This window comes from Rattus rattus, chromosome 2 (assembly GCF_011064425.1).
Source record: "Rattus rattus isolate New Zealand chromosome 2, Rrattus_CSIRO_v1, whole genome shotgun sequence".
Classification (NCBI taxonomy): domain Eukaryota; kingdom Metazoa; phylum Chordata; class Mammalia; order Rodentia; family Muridae; genus Rattus; species Rattus rattus.
Window position 1 is genome coordinate 53,262,655 of NC_046155.1, and position 16,921 is coordinate 53,279,575.

Below are 16,921 nucleotides of genomic sequence, written 5' to 3' on the forward strand. Positions count from 1 at the left end.
TTGCAAATGGAACATCTAGGCCATACCTTACTGAGGTCACCTCAGGAGAGGTGGCTATATGAGACAAGCACACTCCTACCAGACAGAACCGGTTTTAGAGGTTTGAAGCCCTCCAGCTGTTGTAGACCTGGGGTACAGGGCAGTGTCAACTCTGATCTGCACAGAAAGAGAGAGGGCCAGGGAGGTTCCGAGTCCCAGGTCTGATCCCTGGTGTGAAGACTTTTGTTGTCATTGCCGCCGCTGCTGCTGCTGCTGTGGGTGTGACTGGAGCTGGTGGGGGCTGAAAGGAAGGAGAGATGCCCCAGGACGTCAGAACAAGATGCTGGTTTTATGCTGAGAATAGATTCTGGGGAAAGGTATGCGTTAGAGATCAGTGGGAACAGCCTGTCTGGCCCAAGGCTGTAAAACAGACAACTACGTGGCCTAGATTATCGTTCACAACAGCTTAAAAGTGAAAGCATCTGGGCGGCCAATTAACAGAGGGCAGGACGACTAAATGTGGGCTATCCACACAATGCAATGTTACATAGTCTCTAAGAGGAAGGAAACTCTGACACATGATTTTGAGCTGTAAAATTCCACTCTAGTGAGGTGTTTTGGAGGCTAAACAGGCTGGGGCTGGTGGGGAGCGGAGAGTGGGTGTTTCATGGGCACGATTTCAGTTTGGTAAGGTGAAGGGTTGTGTGGCTGGCTGGGCATGATTGCTGTCCATCAACCACAGAGCTGTGCCCTTAAACACGGCTAACAGTGCACTTCATGTCGTAGGACCTCACCATAATTAAAAGAATTCTTATGAAGGCCTCCCTTTTCTTGTGGTAAAGCTCATTACGTAAACCATCTCAGAGCTCACAGTTAAGCAACGTTTAGCACATTCACCATTGTGCCAGTCTCACTAATGTGCCCCGCCCTCCCTACCGTTAGCCCCAGGGAGCAGTCCATTCTGATGATGGGTTTGCCTTCCAACAGACGTCTGATGTAGATGGAATCCTATACTATATGGCCTTTCATGGCTGTTTTTTAAACTTTATATTTAGGAGACTCACCTACATCATACTACATAAACAGTATATTCGGTTTCTTACATATCTAAGCATGCATACAGCATGGCCGCTCATCTGTTGATGGGCATGTGAGTCATTTCTGCTTTCATTGGATTTCTTGAAGAAAATAAATCCCTCCTTTCTCCCTTTCCTGTAGTGCTGGCCTCCGGAGTATACGTGCTACGGGAGAAGGGACGCTGTCTGCCTCTGCAAACAGCACAGCTGTTTATAACCCCACTGGAAATGAGGGTGAGTGGAAGAGGCCTTCAGACGGCAGCTGGGCACAGAATGCAGTCCTCAGGTTCATGTTCTACCTCTGAGCTCTAGTTCTTCCCTGATAGGAGCCTCCTGAGCATGTGCAGACGGGTGGATCCCAGCGCTGACAATGTTCTCTGGGGTATTTTAGATCCTCCCTGTGTCAGTTACAGTGAGCCAAACACTAATAAGTATAGCAAGTGAAAATACCCAGTGTTCTCTTCTCACACGTCTGAGCTGTGAATACCCATGTAAGCATATGTGTGCGTATGTGGTGAGACTGCCCCTTGTTGGTCTCCAGCTATGGACTGGGCTTGGGCGACTGACCAGAGAGCCTCAGAGATACTCCTGTCTCTGCCTCCCCAACACTGGAATTACAAGCAAGTGCTACCACACCTGCTATTTCCTGTGAGTTCTCGGGACCCAACTCAGGTCCTAAGGCCAGCAAGGCAAGCATCCACCGACCAAGCCACCTCCCCATTAATGAATTTTGAAAGTCAGGTTTGTGACTAGGTTATTTTTTTTTAACCTGGTATCATTCATCATTCAGATTATACCTCAACTCTTGGAACGTCATATGCAGCCATTCCAACAAGGGCCTTTGCTCAATCAAACCCCATGTTTCCTTCGCCTTCCTCTGGGACGAGTGTGAGTATGAAAGGTTTTTCCTCCATTTTCTTCATTGTCCCCAAAGTGTTCACATCCTCTACACCTCCACAGAGAGAGGGATGCAGAGAAAGTTCGGGTGAAGCTTGGTCTTTGGGTCATTCAGATAGTATCCCTAGACAGAGGCCAGGAGGTGCTTTATCCAAACTACTAGTATTGAAACACAGAAAACGATGCTCTGTGTTCCTTTACTGTTGCCTGTTTGTTCTAGCAGGTCTCACTGTGTGGCCCCGCTTGGCCTGGTACTTAATGTGTAATCTAAACTGGTCTCAAACCCATGTCAATCCTGCCTGAGCCTCCCGAATGCTGGGATGATAGCCATGAGCTACAATGTTGCGCTTTCTGACCTAAGTTCCTAAAATCAAAGATACTTACTGACTAGCACTTCACAGTGATTGAGGGGGAAAGCCACATGCTAATATGTTTTAAAGGTTCTTAACTAAAAAAAAATGTATTGCTTTGTGTGCTGCTACACATCTTTAATCCTAGCATTTGGGACCCTAAAAAGCAGGCCTGACCCTGTGAGTGCAAGGCTGCCCTGAGCTACACAGGGAGCTCCAAGTCAGTCAAAGCTACACAGTGAAACCCTGTCTTAGCATGTCCCTTCCCAGATTATCTACGTACATGTCTGCGTCTGTGTCAGTGAAGGCACAGGTAGGGGAGAAACGCCCCCAGAGGCCAGCATGTGCCCGATAGTCAGTGCTGGGAACCAAACCCAGGTTCTCTGAAGAGCCTGAAGTGCTCTCAGCCACTGAGCCATCTCTTGAGCCCTTAAAATAATTTTTAGTATTTTATTACCATGGGTCCCTTTGACTGAGAGTGTGATTCTAGAGACAAAGAGTGAAAGCGACTGGTACTACCAGGCTACTGACTGGGTCAGTTAACTGTGTGTGGAGGGGTGAGGTGTGGGGGTGGGAGGATGGGGAGCCAGGGGCGGAGTTACATGTGTGTCCAGGCAACAGCTTTCAGGAGTCAGTGCTCACCTTCTACCTCTCTTGTTTCTGCTGTCATGTACTCCAGGCTAGCTAGCCTGTGAGCCTCAGAGCCATTCTCCTGTCTCTACCTCTCTTCTTGAGTGCAGAGAGCTGGGAGAGATGTAGGCTGCCACGCCAGCTTTTCACGTGGGTTCCAAGGACCAACCTTGGGTTGTCACCACGGTGTTGCTAGCTGAGGCATCTCCCTGGACGCTGCACTGGGTCTTGTTTTCTGTTCTTCCTTCACTTTCTCTGTAGCAGGCGCTTTGATATTTGAAAGGCCTAAGGGTTCGCCGTCCTTCTTCTGTAGTCGTGACATCCTCTTTCCCTCTTCTGATGTTTTTCTGTTATTGCCCGCGCGCCTGCTAAAAAAACAAATGCACCTGGCCAAGCTCGACCAGAGGCTCCTGGTGAGGGAGCGGCTCAGCTGCTGCCTCTGCTTTTCTATTCAGTGCTGAGAGCAGCTGTAGCCTCCTCCTCTCTTCTCTCGAAAGCTCTGCTGGGCAGGCCTCCATGCGCTGCCCCCTCCGTGTGTTGTGCATCTCTACAAACATCAGAAAAGCAAGCCACACAGTGTAGCTTCTAGACTTGGGAGTGACAGTCATGGCCACACAGTAGGCCTCTCTGACCCAGGTTCCTGTTCCCCCTGTCTGTTTATCCATGGTGTTGGGTACAAACCCTTTAGGAAAGAGTGCTTATCTGGAAGTTCATATTTTAGTCCAAGTTAGTTCCGTGGTTTCTACCATTCTCTCTTACCGGGCTGGCTGGGGGAGGCTGGCCGGGGCGACAGGTGGTCTGGGGTCAGAGCGTGAACATTGACATCTCCTTGAGCTTTGGGTATAAGATGGGAGCTGGTATCATTTGAGCCCCTTACGGGGGCAATTAGAAAAGTTTGTAAGAGCCATGGGCAGGACAGTTCTGAGTTTGTCCCACACATCATTCCCACCCTCCAGGCCTGACCACTGAGACTATGGCCTTGGAGTCAAAGATCTAAATTCAGGTCGTAGGACTAGAGCTGACCGCTGTGTGGCCACAGACGGGTCATTTTACTTCCCTAAAACTCCATTCCTTTATGGACACATGGATAGTAGCTTTCCAAATGATGAGTTTGAAAAGTAGGGGATTCTAAGTTTTCAGATGATCTGTAACTTGTTTGTGTTATGCCGTACATCTTGGCATATCATACATGGCCTTCTAGCCCAGTGGCCAAAGCAGAGGGTGAGGCTATCCCACGGGGTGGGATAGACCACCGAGTGTCCATCTCCTACATGGATGGTGTATGTGACGATGCTTTGCACACGGCCCCAACTAATTAGGACCCACAGAACTAACAATGGTTTTTACCAGGTAATACGTTCTTCTACCTAGAATGCTGGGGAAACCACTTTGTACTGGCTGCGACTTTACCCAGGTTTCTGTGCCAACAGTCTTACGCTGGTCTGTCTGTCCTATCTGCTTCTCTTTGGATGATCTGAGGTTCCCATGGAGGCACTGTACAAGCCAGGCACACATGAGCCATGTGGTGATGTGCAAGGATGATGGTTCTGATGTTTTGAGTTAATCCAAAAAAACCCCAAAATCTCCGAGTACCACGTCTAAGTGCCTAGAGGTGGGAAGCTTATAAAACACTGTGCTTTCTACAAAGACAGCTGGTAGGAGATCCCAGATGCCACAAACTGCAGCGAACATTTCTGTTGTGTTTAATCTGTTCTTAGCAACATATTAGCTCATTTAATCTGTTCTGCAACATATTAGCTCATTGAGTCTTCCAGACAGCCCCATATATAGGTACCCTTATTGTACAGTTGCGAAACTGGGGCCGAGAGAGACTTGGCACCTTTCCTGAGGTAACACTGCTGGAAAATGGAGGTGGTTTAAGACTCAAGCAACCTGGATCCGGGAGCCCTGCACCTCACCATGGAGCCACAGAGCCCTTCTCCCAGGTTCTCAGAGGACTCCTCCTTACAGTGACTGTTTTCCTTAGTAAATTTCTCTTCCTTCTCCCTACACTCTACCCCTAAGCTCCTCAGGAAGAGGAGGAGGAGGAGGAGGAGGAGGAGGAGGAGGAGGAGGAGGAAGAGGAGGAGGAGGAGGAAGAGCTGAGACAACCTTAGGTGTGGGCAGCCATGGAACAAGCTAAAGATTCCGGTACTGTGGGACATTCAGGTTCCTCAGCTCCCAAGATGGATACAGACATCGGAGTGCTTCTTGTAGATCCCACAGGAGGGAGGCGTTTCATTTGACTGGTTTTTTATCATTATAAGCTTTATGATGTCATGCTGGTCACGTGATCCTCCCCAAGGATACCTGGGGCATCATGGACTCCCACCAGTTCCTACACTATGCTGCCATTCAGCAGAGCTCTTCTGTGAAGGCTCAGGGCAGCCCCTCAGAGCAACCATGGACTTCTGCCCCTGCTTACAGAGACCTGCAAAGACAATGGGCTATGACGCATGTCTCTCTGCAGTCACGTCTTAGGCTTACAACCAGGGTCTTTTCTTTCTGAGTCCATTTATGCAGTCTTTCCAGGACCAAGACTGTGTCCCAGTGGGAGTACTATTGTTTGTGAACCACCACCACCAAAAACCCACTGCTACTCCAAAAGCTCCCTTTCTAAGCAGGAGGGCAAAGTGACACAGGGGCTGGAGAAGGGAGAGTGCAAAACATACCCTAAGTGCCACAAAATCTAAGTGCCAGCCGCCGGTGTGGCTGCTGCGATCTGGCAGCAGCTGGGCTGCATCTAAACTGGCCTTGCCTCTGCCTGAGTCGGAGTCTCTCTTCCCCAGGTTCATTTTGACAGAAATGGGACCTTGGAGAGACAGTTGCATGCCATGTTTGTTAGTGGCATCTGATTTGTGTGTGTCCCCAGCCCCTGTCACTCAATGCAGGGTCCCCAGGGATGGGTGTTGCTTTTCACTTAGGCCGAGCTATTTCACAGACCCATGGCTTCTCCTTGGCTGTCTGAGTCGTCATAAACAGAGTAATCAGGTTTCTGCAAGGGCCATCCAGACTCCCCGGGCCGTAAATAGGCTTCTCACACCCGCTGAAGACATATTTTGTCTGAGTGTAGCTGTAAGGCCACCCTGCAGGGTTCAGAGTCATAGATGACATTTTAATTTTGCTTTCTTACCGATACCCCGCATCCCAGCACCCATAAATCAGGAAACCGAGGCTGGAGAAAGCAGCATGTTTGTGGAAGGATACAGGCTTGAGGCATAGATTGTCCCTCGGGTTGCTGGCATTTCTAGAGCATTTCCCTGTCCTGCCAGGCCTTCCGAATCCACGGCTCAGAGCGTGATTGTCTCCCGACATCTCTGTGCATGAGGGTTAGTGTGGTCCACACTAACTGTCCCCTGGCTGCTTCCATCCTAGCTCTGTCATTGCTCCTGTCCCCTCAGCCCAGGCCACCAGCCTGCATTTTCAAAGACTGACAGAAAGAAGACAGGAGAGCTGAAGCAGGCTTTACTTTCTGAATTTTAAAATTTTCTTTTAATAAATCTTCATTATTTTCTTCTTGTTACAAAAGTAGTACACCATGATGTAGAAAGAATTCTAACACACACACACACACATACACACACACATCCTACTTTGTAAAGAAAACTGAAGGCAAGCTAAATTTGCTGCAACTTCTGTCTACAGAGTGTTCAGCAACAAAAGGTACTTTAGAAGTCAGATCATGATGCACGTTTTATTCTACCATTTTATTTTAATTTATAAAAAAAACCCTAAATGTAACTTGTTTTACTTTTTCTGGTGTACGGGCATTTTTCCCCGCATGTGTGACTGTGTACCACATGCATGCCCAGTGACCACCAGGCCAGGAAAAGTTGGCTCCCCTGTAACAGCAGACCGTTGTGAGCTGCCATGTTGATGCTGGGAACTGAACCAGGTTCTCTGCAAGAATGGCCAGTGCTCTTAACCACTGAGCAATTTCTCCAGCCTTGTCTTATTTTCATTCTGAGATAGGGTCTCACTACGTAGCTTTGGCTGGCCTGGAAACTCACTGCATAGACCAGGCTGGCCTTGAACTCAGAGAGATCCACCTGCCTCTGCTGCCTGAGTGCTGGGATTAAAGGCATATGCTACCCCACTCAGCCAGGCCTCCAGTTTTAACATTGTATGATGATTCTGAAGTTTACAGAGATAAAGTAGCCCAGAATGGAAACAATGTAATAGCCACACACAAATGCTTGGCCCAGGTAGAAGTGGTTTACTCTTAAGTTAAACCTAGTATGCTGGATAGACTGTTGAGAAAATGGATCAAAACAGCATCTGTGTCCACCCTCTATGTTAATTCAAGATACATAGCTCTGGAGGTCACACTTGGTTCTGTCTGCATGTTCTGTTCAGAATCACCATTGTGAAGAATAAACATTTGTCCTTTCTCTCTTTCTATGTGCCCTTAGCACACACACACACAACCGGCAGATTTCCAGACATTTATTTACATGTCTACCATATAAAGTGAGGACACCCAAAGACATCCATTTGGAGCCCAAAAAATGTTTATTGAAGGTGGCATCTATAATCTGTAGCTGAAGGAAACGCTTCCAGAGACTCCTCCTACCTACAGGCCTGCTGCCCCGAGCCACGTCCTCAGTATAATTCTGAGGTATTAGAACAGAACCTCTTTGAGCTCACACACAGAGCTTGTTTCTACCTGCACTAAAGGGCGGCCGAAGGTCTCAGAACCTTCAGAGACAAGTCTGTTTGCTCCTTTAACGTTTCCACCCAGCTATAAAAGATCTGTGGGTAAGCTGAGAAGTCTGGGATCCGGTCTAAGAACCATCAGAAGCAGCATCAGGCAAACGAGTAGCCCCAGCGTGTTAGAATACACAGCCTGAGCCACTGATCCCACATGGGGGCATCTGAGGTTAGTTTCCCCTAGCCAGGATGATTGTCCTTTGAGCTTGGTAATTAGGGCTTTGGTTACAGCCCTGACACCTTAGCTCTTTTAGGGATCTGACCTTGGGCTGGAAAGTCTCAAGTGCACCTGTCACATGTGTGTCTCCTGGGAGCTGGGCAGCAGAGCCTAGAGGTGGGTGTGAACTGAACCCATCAGCACCTCACAGGCAGACACTCAGGCTAGTGAGAGACCAGCATTTCCCGATGATCCATCTGTTTCTATTCTAGAACACCTCTTAAAAATTTTGATACTTTTTGATATACTTCAAACTAACAAAAGAGAACACAAGGGACTCTTATATGGCCCTTGCCAGGACTTGACTATATCTTTTTCTCTTGCCATCTATTTCTTCCTGCTTTTCTGTGTCTTGTGGTCAGACTGTCTGTCTGTCTGTCTGGTAGCCATTTTCTTCCCCGAATCGTCCTTTAAGAATAGCTTGAAGACACTGTTCATTTCGATTTCCTAAGAAGATGCATATTCTCTAATATCATTCCGGGATATTTTTTCTCAGTCTAAGAGCATCCTTAGGGGAAGTGAGGAGACAGACGTTTATTTAGGTCAGGCATTATATACCAAAGCACTTCACATGTGACGTGGTATTTCATCTTCTCAATAAGTCTGTGGAATCAATTTTATTCTCCTGGATTTATAGACAAGCAAACTTGAGCCTAGAAGAATTCAGTGAGTGGTTCACAGTGAACTGCAGGGGTATAGCAGTGAGTGACTCACAGTGAGCTGCAGGGGTGTAGCAGTGAGTGGCTCACAGTGAGCTGCAGGGGTGTAGCAGTGAGTGGCTCACCGTGAGCTGCAGGGGTGTAGATACAAATTCTTTCTCCCAGTATCTTGCTCCTGGTGCCTGGTTTCAGCCAAGCATGCACTAGACATAAAAATACCCTCTAGAGATACCCCAGATACATGTGTCTTCAGTGCATCTCAAAGTATCATCTGAGTTTTTTCCCACACCATGGCAGCAGTCACTCCTAGAGCACAGATGTATCTGCAACACCGTGAGGATGACATCTTCACCAGCTGAAAGGCGGACAGGGTTGTGAACAAGAGTGGCTGAACAGCTGATCACAGGGAGTGCGGGGCAAGCGATTCACTCACCAGTACACCGAGCTGGAGGACCCATGTTTCCCTACCTTTGGTTGACTTTGCACAGTTCCTGCTACCCATAATGCAGTGGTCCCCTTATCTTCGGTTTGACTTTACGTAGTTTCTGCTACCCATAATGCAGTACATCTCCTTATACCCAGTTTGACTTTGTGTAGTTCCTGCTACCCATAACGCAGTGGTCCCCCTTATACCCAGTTTGACTTTGTGTAGTTCCTGCTACCCATAATGCAGTGGTCCCCCTTATACCCAGTTTGACTTTGTGTAGTTCCTGCTACCCATAAAGCAGTAATCCCCCTTATTCCTGGTTTGACTTTGTACGGTTCTTGCTACCCAAGGTCAACTGAGGTCTAAGAACAGTAAATGGGAACTTAAAAGCGACCTATATATTTTATTTTTAACTTTTAAGTAACTTTAGCTGTGACGTATTGTTATAATCATTCTAGTTTATAAGTAATTATTATTGATCCTTTATTATGTCCATCTTATAAATTAAGCTTGATCATAGATATATATATGTGAAGGGAAAACTAGTACACACAGGATTTGGTATTATTTGTGGTTTGGGAATTCACTGAGGGCCTTGGAAAGTATCCCTACAGATAAGGGAAGGACTACTCTATCATTAACTCCAAAGGCCATTTAGGGTTAATTAGCAAACCCACTCTGAGCATCGCTGTATAGCATCCTATTGCTTGATCAAAAGCACTTGCAGTTGTCAGGGTCCTCAGAGATCAAACTTAATTCTAGATGTACTACTCAGGGACCTAGCCCCTCCCTCTGGCCATCTGTCTCTCTTCTCATTAAGGTCTTTGATAGGAAATAGGGCCATGTCTATATAAGTTGTTTCAGGCACAGAGCAGTAATACTGATTACTTCACTATTTTTTTAACAAGTCAAACATGGCTTGCGTCTAAATTGTGTTTAATATCTACACAATAGATAGTAAAGAATGTAAGCTGGAGTTTTCTAAATAATCAGCAAGAGAATTTAATTTACATAAAAACATAATACAGTAGTCTCCCTTAATCCTAGTTTGACTTTGTATGGTTCTTGCTACCTAAGGTCAATTTTTTTTGTCTTTTTGTATGGGATTATACACTTGACTGTATAGGATTTCTCACATACTCCGAAATCAGGCAACTCTGAGCAAACCATGAATATACTGTGCCTCTCAAGGTTTTGTCTCATGGCTCACTTAGAAATGAATGACTGAGAGATCAGCCAGTGGAGGTCTATGGTCCAGGCTGGGAAAATCAGTATCTTGGTACATCCAAACCCTGGGTGTGGTTCGCTGGCTGGAAAGTTCAAATTGAGATTGTTAACTAGAAGAATATTAATCTCTTATAGCATCTAAGAATCAATAAAGAATCCATTTCTCTGACTAGAGTTTGGTGAGGAGTTCAAGGGTTGAACCTCTAAAATGTGAGAACTTATGATGAATTTATTCAGTGCTTTGGATGTGAAAGTCTGTACCATGGATAGATCTTAGGCGACAGATAAGGGTCTTAAATCCTTTCAGGCCAGTGTACACAATGCAAGGGAAGCTGGTTGTTGTGCCTGGTCACTAGGCAACTGGACAGGCTGGGAGAGGGATTGTCCAAAGTCACCCCGCATGTCTGGCTACAATGTGGCTATGTTACTCAGGCTGTCTGCAACAATGTCACATGGGGCAGAAACGTGCAGTGCTGAGAGTAGACCAGGCTGAGTTAACAGGCTTAATTAACCTTCCTGGTAATGAACTCAGGGAACCAGCTGCCTTCTTTCTTCTGTCACCTGGATCTGCCTCAGGTCACTGCGATGGGAGGGAAGACTGAGCCCTCCATCTGTCCTCACCACAGAAAGGCTCTGTCTTTGCTCTCCAGGCTCAGACTCTCCTGGGTTGTAGAGAGTCCTTGCCCTTGGGTGGGGTTGGGGCTTGGGATATAGAAAGTCTGTGCCCCTCTAAGCCAAGGAATCAGCGTTCCCCCCTTGTGAAGGTGCTTGACATCTGGACACTGTTGGGGGTAGAGTGGAGAAGGGGCACCTGAAGCTTCTCTAAGTCAAGGTGGAACCATAAAAGGAAATGATAATTGAGTCTAATTGTCCTCAGCCCAGATAAGACAAGAGGGCTTTTCATGGTAGCATTCCCTAAGTACTAGCTCTTGTTAGGGATGAGACCTGAAATACTCCCTTTCTGTTACCTCAGCAGAGTCAGACCATAATTAGATGCTGAAATTCACTTTGTGGTAGAAATGATGACTGCTAATGTAGGCTTTCTGGTCTGGAAGACCACACCCTTCTCTCCCAGGTCGGTTGATCTGTGCTTCCTAATTCCTGAGCTCTTAGAGATTAGGGGTGATTAAAGTTTGACCAAAGCTTCCTCCAGGAGCTTGAATTAGAGCCAGGTCCTGGCTTGCAAGCTTCGTTCCTTATATCTGCCTTCAGGTCTCTCTGGTGGGGTTCAGGAACCCCAAATTTGACCAGAACAGCCCCTTTTATTTACTGAGCATATCTGGCTCTTGAGCAAGTTTTTGTCTAATGAAAGGATCCCAAGGCTGAAGAATGTTTTTGAAAAATCATTGCCATTAAACCACAGGTTGGTGCCATGAATATCTGTACCCACATTCGGTTTTCAAAATACTTTTATCTCTTTTTCACTCAATTGAAAAAATTTTAAAGTGTAAGTCGAACCCTGTAAGGCCTGTCTCTAACAGGTTCAGCGTGTCTGTCCTTGCTTCTGCGTGTCCCCCGTCCTGCTCTGCTTCTCTGAGAGTAACCAGCCTGACAGGTTGATACACATGCTCTAGGCCTTTCTATCCTTGTTGATAATCTTTCAAAAATCTCCCTGCAAGCAAACCACACAGCTCAAACATCTAAAAATTGTAGAAGTGAGCCTAATTAACTATTGTGTTCCTGTCACTCACCGCTAATAAGTGACAAAAATTTACAGGACTTGTTTTCTTTTATTTCCATATAATTTTGCCTTCCAAAAGACGACACTATAATAAGCATGCTAAGCGGTGACCTGTTTTTCACCTAACAATTTTGTCTTAAAAATATTCCGTACCAACACACTGGCTCCCTTCTAATGCCTGTGAAGTTTTCATTATACACTTGAGCCGTCATTTACCTAGGCATTCCCTAATATTGGACCCGCAGGCTGTTCCTAGAACATTTTGCCACACCACAAAATAATTAGTAAATATCTTGTGACCTGTATACCTTTAAATTCACTTAGGTTTTTATTTTTATTAGACAGTCTTCCTAAAGCAGGCTCTCAGGGTCAGAACCCATATGTACTCTAAGTTTTATTTAATATTGAGAAAACATTTTCAAAGGGTATCAATGCACAACTCCCACAATATTACCCCTTGTTGGGAATCTGAATCCCCTTTGTAGTTAGAAGGCATAAAGATGTGCGTATCTGTGAGTGTGTTTCTTCTCTGCATTGGTTTTCCTAAATGACCGTTTTCCATTATCTGGAGGAAGATGGCCATTCGGAATGTCTGGGACAGGGGTCGGGAGAGAAGTCCTTTGAAGACTCAGCCCTGCTCTTTGTCCCAGCAGTTTGCACAGAGGAAAGGTGCTGGACGAGTGGTGCACATCTGCAATCTCCCGGAGGGCAGCTGCACGGAGAATGACGTCATCAACCTGGGGCTGCCCTTTGGCAAGGTCACTAATTACATCCTCATGAAGTCAACTAATCAGGTAGGCCTCACACAGTCACCCTGCGGGATGCCTGCTGAGCTGCGTGGTGGGGAAAGGAGACTGTCAGCATCTTTTTAAGTAAAGAGGTGAAGCGAGGTTGGCGTCCCTGGCAGGCAAGGCACAGAGGCTTAGTGTTGGGACTGTCACTGTCCTTCCTCCTTGGGTTCTATAATCCCTGCTTGTGCTGGGGGAATACAGGCCTCTGTGAATTGCCTGGGAGGGGAGGTGTCATTTTTATCCGGGATACTCCTTAACATAGGAAAGTTAATTGGCTTCCAAATAGGAGTTGACAGACTCCCAATCACTGCAGTGTTACGGATCTCCTGAGCTAATGCTACAGTTCCGGTTGCTAAGCTCATTACTTCTGATTGCCTGGGTGTGGAACCAGCTAAGAACTGCCTGGGAACAGATGTTTTAACCTGTTCTTGGTGTCCATGTGTGAGGTCACCTAACAGGAGACCACAGGGGAATTGATAGAAGCCTCCTGAGTGTGAGGACACCTGAGGAAGGTGTTGGGTGTCCTGCCCAATGACTCTCGGCCACACACACACACACACACACACACACACACACACACACAATTTTAAAAGCCGGATCTCTCACCGAACCTGGAGTTAGGCAAGCAGGCAGTGAGTTCCTGAAATCCTCCTGATCTTTGCCTGTGCACAGCACTGGGGCTTCTCTTTTACATGGGCGCAGGGGTCCAAACTCAGGTCCTCTCGCTTATACAGAAAGCACTCTTACCCACTTAGCCACCTCTCCAGCCCCCACTTAGTCTTTTATTCCAGTCACTGTTTTTACTTTATAAAGCTATCGATCAGGTAGATGAGAAGTCCTTTCTCCAGTGTAGGTCTGAACTCTAGAACTTGAAGCCCCAGTGGATCACGGGTGTTCGTTCTCCATCCCTCGTTCTGGAGACAGATAGGTTGCTCATTGTGTATTCTTCTCAGGGGTCCTACATTGGGTAAACCAAACATACTGAGAAACTCTAACAGCTTTGGATTTGCACCAGCAGCTACTGGGTAATCAGACAAGTCCATTAAAACAGTCTATTAGAAACCGTGTGCGTGGACCGAGTGGGAAAAGCCCATTTCCCTGAGTTATCAAAACAGTTAAATAAAGAGGGAAGGTTGCCTTGCTGCTAAGGTCAGGAGCCTCTCTTCTCCAAGCCACAAACAGCCTGGACATCCTGTCAGCTGAGGGGTTTATAGGCCTCTGCACTTTCAAATGTATTTCTCTTTAATGAGACCAATAGGAGCTCAAGTAGGGCCCTGGGCTTATGGTACTGTACCCTGCTGTTACTACCACCAAATGGCAAGCCACGGCCACATGCCCTAGAGCCCACCCCTCCATCCTAAATAGCCTTCCACAGGATGATGTAACTCAGGATGGACATACATAATTAAGTATACTGTTTGGTAACCATGGAAACCAGGATGGGAGCCATCCTGTAATGAGCTCTCTTGGTGGAGTTAATAAAAAGTTCTCTTTGAACGCATGCGATCAAAGAGAGTTCTTTCTCGAGCTGATTTTTTTCCTCCTCTCTTTATTGAGCTATAAAACGGATCCTCTCAAGTGCATGAAATAGACTCGTGTTCATTGTACAGCTCCATTAATTTTTTTTAACACATGCAACCCATATAATTAACAGTCAGGCTGAGATAAAGGACATTTCCAGACTATCAGGTTTTCCCGTGAGCTCCCCACCCCCACCCTTTAAGGACCCACACTCGCAACTCTGCTTGTTCCCACTGATTGTGTCACCTGTCATCAATATCGGAATCACACCCGATACCGATCGTGTTTAAGATGACTGCAGTGAAGCCCACTATCTGCCTTACTCCACCCTAGGCTTTCTTGGAGATGGCTTACACAGAAGCTGCCCAAGCTATGGTCCAGTACTACCAAGAAAAGCCCGCGCTTATCAATGGCGAGAAGTTACTCATTCGGATGTCCACGAGATACAAGGAGTTGCAGCTGAAGGTACAGCATCCTTTCACTCAGTCGTTCAGCAACCCCTCCTGCTTGCCGGTGATGCTTGGGAAGGAGACCTTAGAAAACAACGAGGAGCTTAGTGACTGTTCTCGCGGGGATCACTCAGAAATGGAAATGACAATATGGCAAGAAAAGTGCCCAACGACAGGAGGGAGGGAGGATCTGGGAAGGGCTGGGCAAGGGAAAATTAATCAATCAATCAGTATATACATATATAAATTTATATATGAATATATATGAAATTCTCAATAAATTAATAAAATAAGTATAAAACACTTTCACGGAAGTAAGTATAAGAGGATGGGGTGATAAAGCTGGCTGGGAGCTCGGGGGATTCTGGAGGGAAAGATATTTACAGAAGTCTTGAAAGAGTAAGCAGGAAGGAGAAGGGTAGTTGTAGTTTGATGAGGATAATCCTACCCTTGAATGCAACTTCTTTGGGCATTCAGACTGCTAGCTTTTTCTTCTCTACTATTCCTCTTGGTCTCTTGTTCTCTTTCATCAGCCATAGGTACCTGAAATACCTACAGTATATACTCCTTAGGTATCTGATATGTCTATGGTATATACTCCATAAGTATGTCTTGTATCTGTGGTATATACTCCATAGGTATCTGATATATCTATGGTATAGACTCCATAAGTATCTCATATCTATGGTATATACTCCTTAGGTATCTTATATGTCTATGGTATATACTCTAGAAGTATCTGATATAACTATGATATATTCTCCATAAATACCTGCTATAGCTATGGTATATACTCCATTAGTACCTGATATATCTATGTTATATACTCTATGGGTATGTAAGTACCTCATATAGCTATGGTATATATTCCATAAGTATCTGATATATTTATGATATATACTCTATAAGTATCTCATATCTATGGTATATACTCCTTAGGTATCTGATATATCTATGATATATACTCCATAAGTACCTCATATAACTATGGTATATATAGTCCATGGTATCTGATTTGCCTATGGTATATACTCCATATGTATCTTATCTCATATATGTCCTTCTAAGCAATGCTTGGCTGGCTGGGCCCCTCTCAGAACTCAGATGCGTTCAGCCAGTTCCAACCTGGACTTTGGTTTTGTTAGCTTGTTCTGCTTTTTTTTTCCCTTTTATTCTTGATATATATATGTCAGTGTACTACTAATATTGAGTCAGATCTCACCCCATAAAATCACCACAAAAGTTAAGCAATATGGACAATATGCAGAAGTACAGGCCCCCATGCTCAGCTTGCTCTCCTTGCTCTGAGGATAATCATTCCTGTGTTTTTTCTGTGTTTATGTTCATGTTACTCTAAACAGTGGAGTTTGGCTTTGCCCATCTTTAAACATTATATGGAGGGAATCACACTGTCTTCTCTTTTCTGTTCAACATTTTATAATCCATGTCTACTTTCTTTTTTTTTTTTTTTTCTTATAAGGACATTTAATTGGGGCTGGCTTACAGGTTCAAATATTCAGTCCATTGACAAGGCAGGAACATGGCAGCATCCAGGCAGGCATGGTTCAGGAGGAGCCGAGAGTCCTACATCTTCATCTGAAGGCAGCTAGAAGAATACTGGCTTCTAGGCAGCTAGGAGGGGGGTCTTAAAGCCCACGCCCACATGACACACCTACTCCAAGAGGGCCACACCTTCTAATAGTGCCACTCTCCAGTCCGAGCATATACAAACCATCACAATGATCCAAACCATTTATCTCAATTTAAAGGGATGGGTGATGGTCCTTTTGTAAATATTTCCTGCTGAATTGAAGTGAAGAATTCCCTTTTAGGGGCCCAAAGGTAATTGGGAAAGTGGTTAAGTCAAAAAAAGCTAGCTGGCATTAGTTGTCCAGTCCCTGGGTGCTGTGAAAGTTCAGGCATAAGTGAAGTCTTGCCTGCATCAGTCTGAAAGGCTGAAGTCTTTTGAGGAAACAGCATTAAGGCAGTTTGATTAGGATCAGATGGCTCACTATCCCCGAAGGTGGATCTTGTCAGGGCCGCTTTTTTGGTCTGGTTGCTCCATTCTGTATTATATAAACGTAGACAAGATGAAATCTATCCAGTTCACCCAAATCTGAACCATTTTCCTCCATAGACTCCATCATGATCCCATGTCTACTTTCATTGCTCTATAAAATGTTACGTGCCCTGCCTGTTTGCCTGTAGTTAAAGGTCTCTGGTTGCTTCCAGTTTGGGGAGTTTAAGGTCAGTACTAATCTACTTGTCAGACATGTTATGGTGATAGAAATGCACATGGGCATCTAA

The 16,921-nt window shown here is 45.7% G+C and overlaps 1 protein-coding gene across 1 annotated transcript in view; it reads left to right on the forward strand.

The window, feature by feature from the left end:
• Positions 1–16,921, forward strand: part of Rbm20 (RNA binding motif protein 20) — a 192,929-nt gene that overhangs the window by 148,328 nt on the left and 27,680 nt on the right. The window contains 4 exon segments of the mRNA XM_032895534.1: positions 1,198–1,289; positions 1,846–1,943; positions 12,504–12,647; positions 14,499–14,630. Of these exon segments, the coding sequence (XP_032751425.1) occupies positions 1,198–1,289; positions 1,846–1,943; positions 12,504–12,647; positions 14,499–14,630 (466 nt within the window).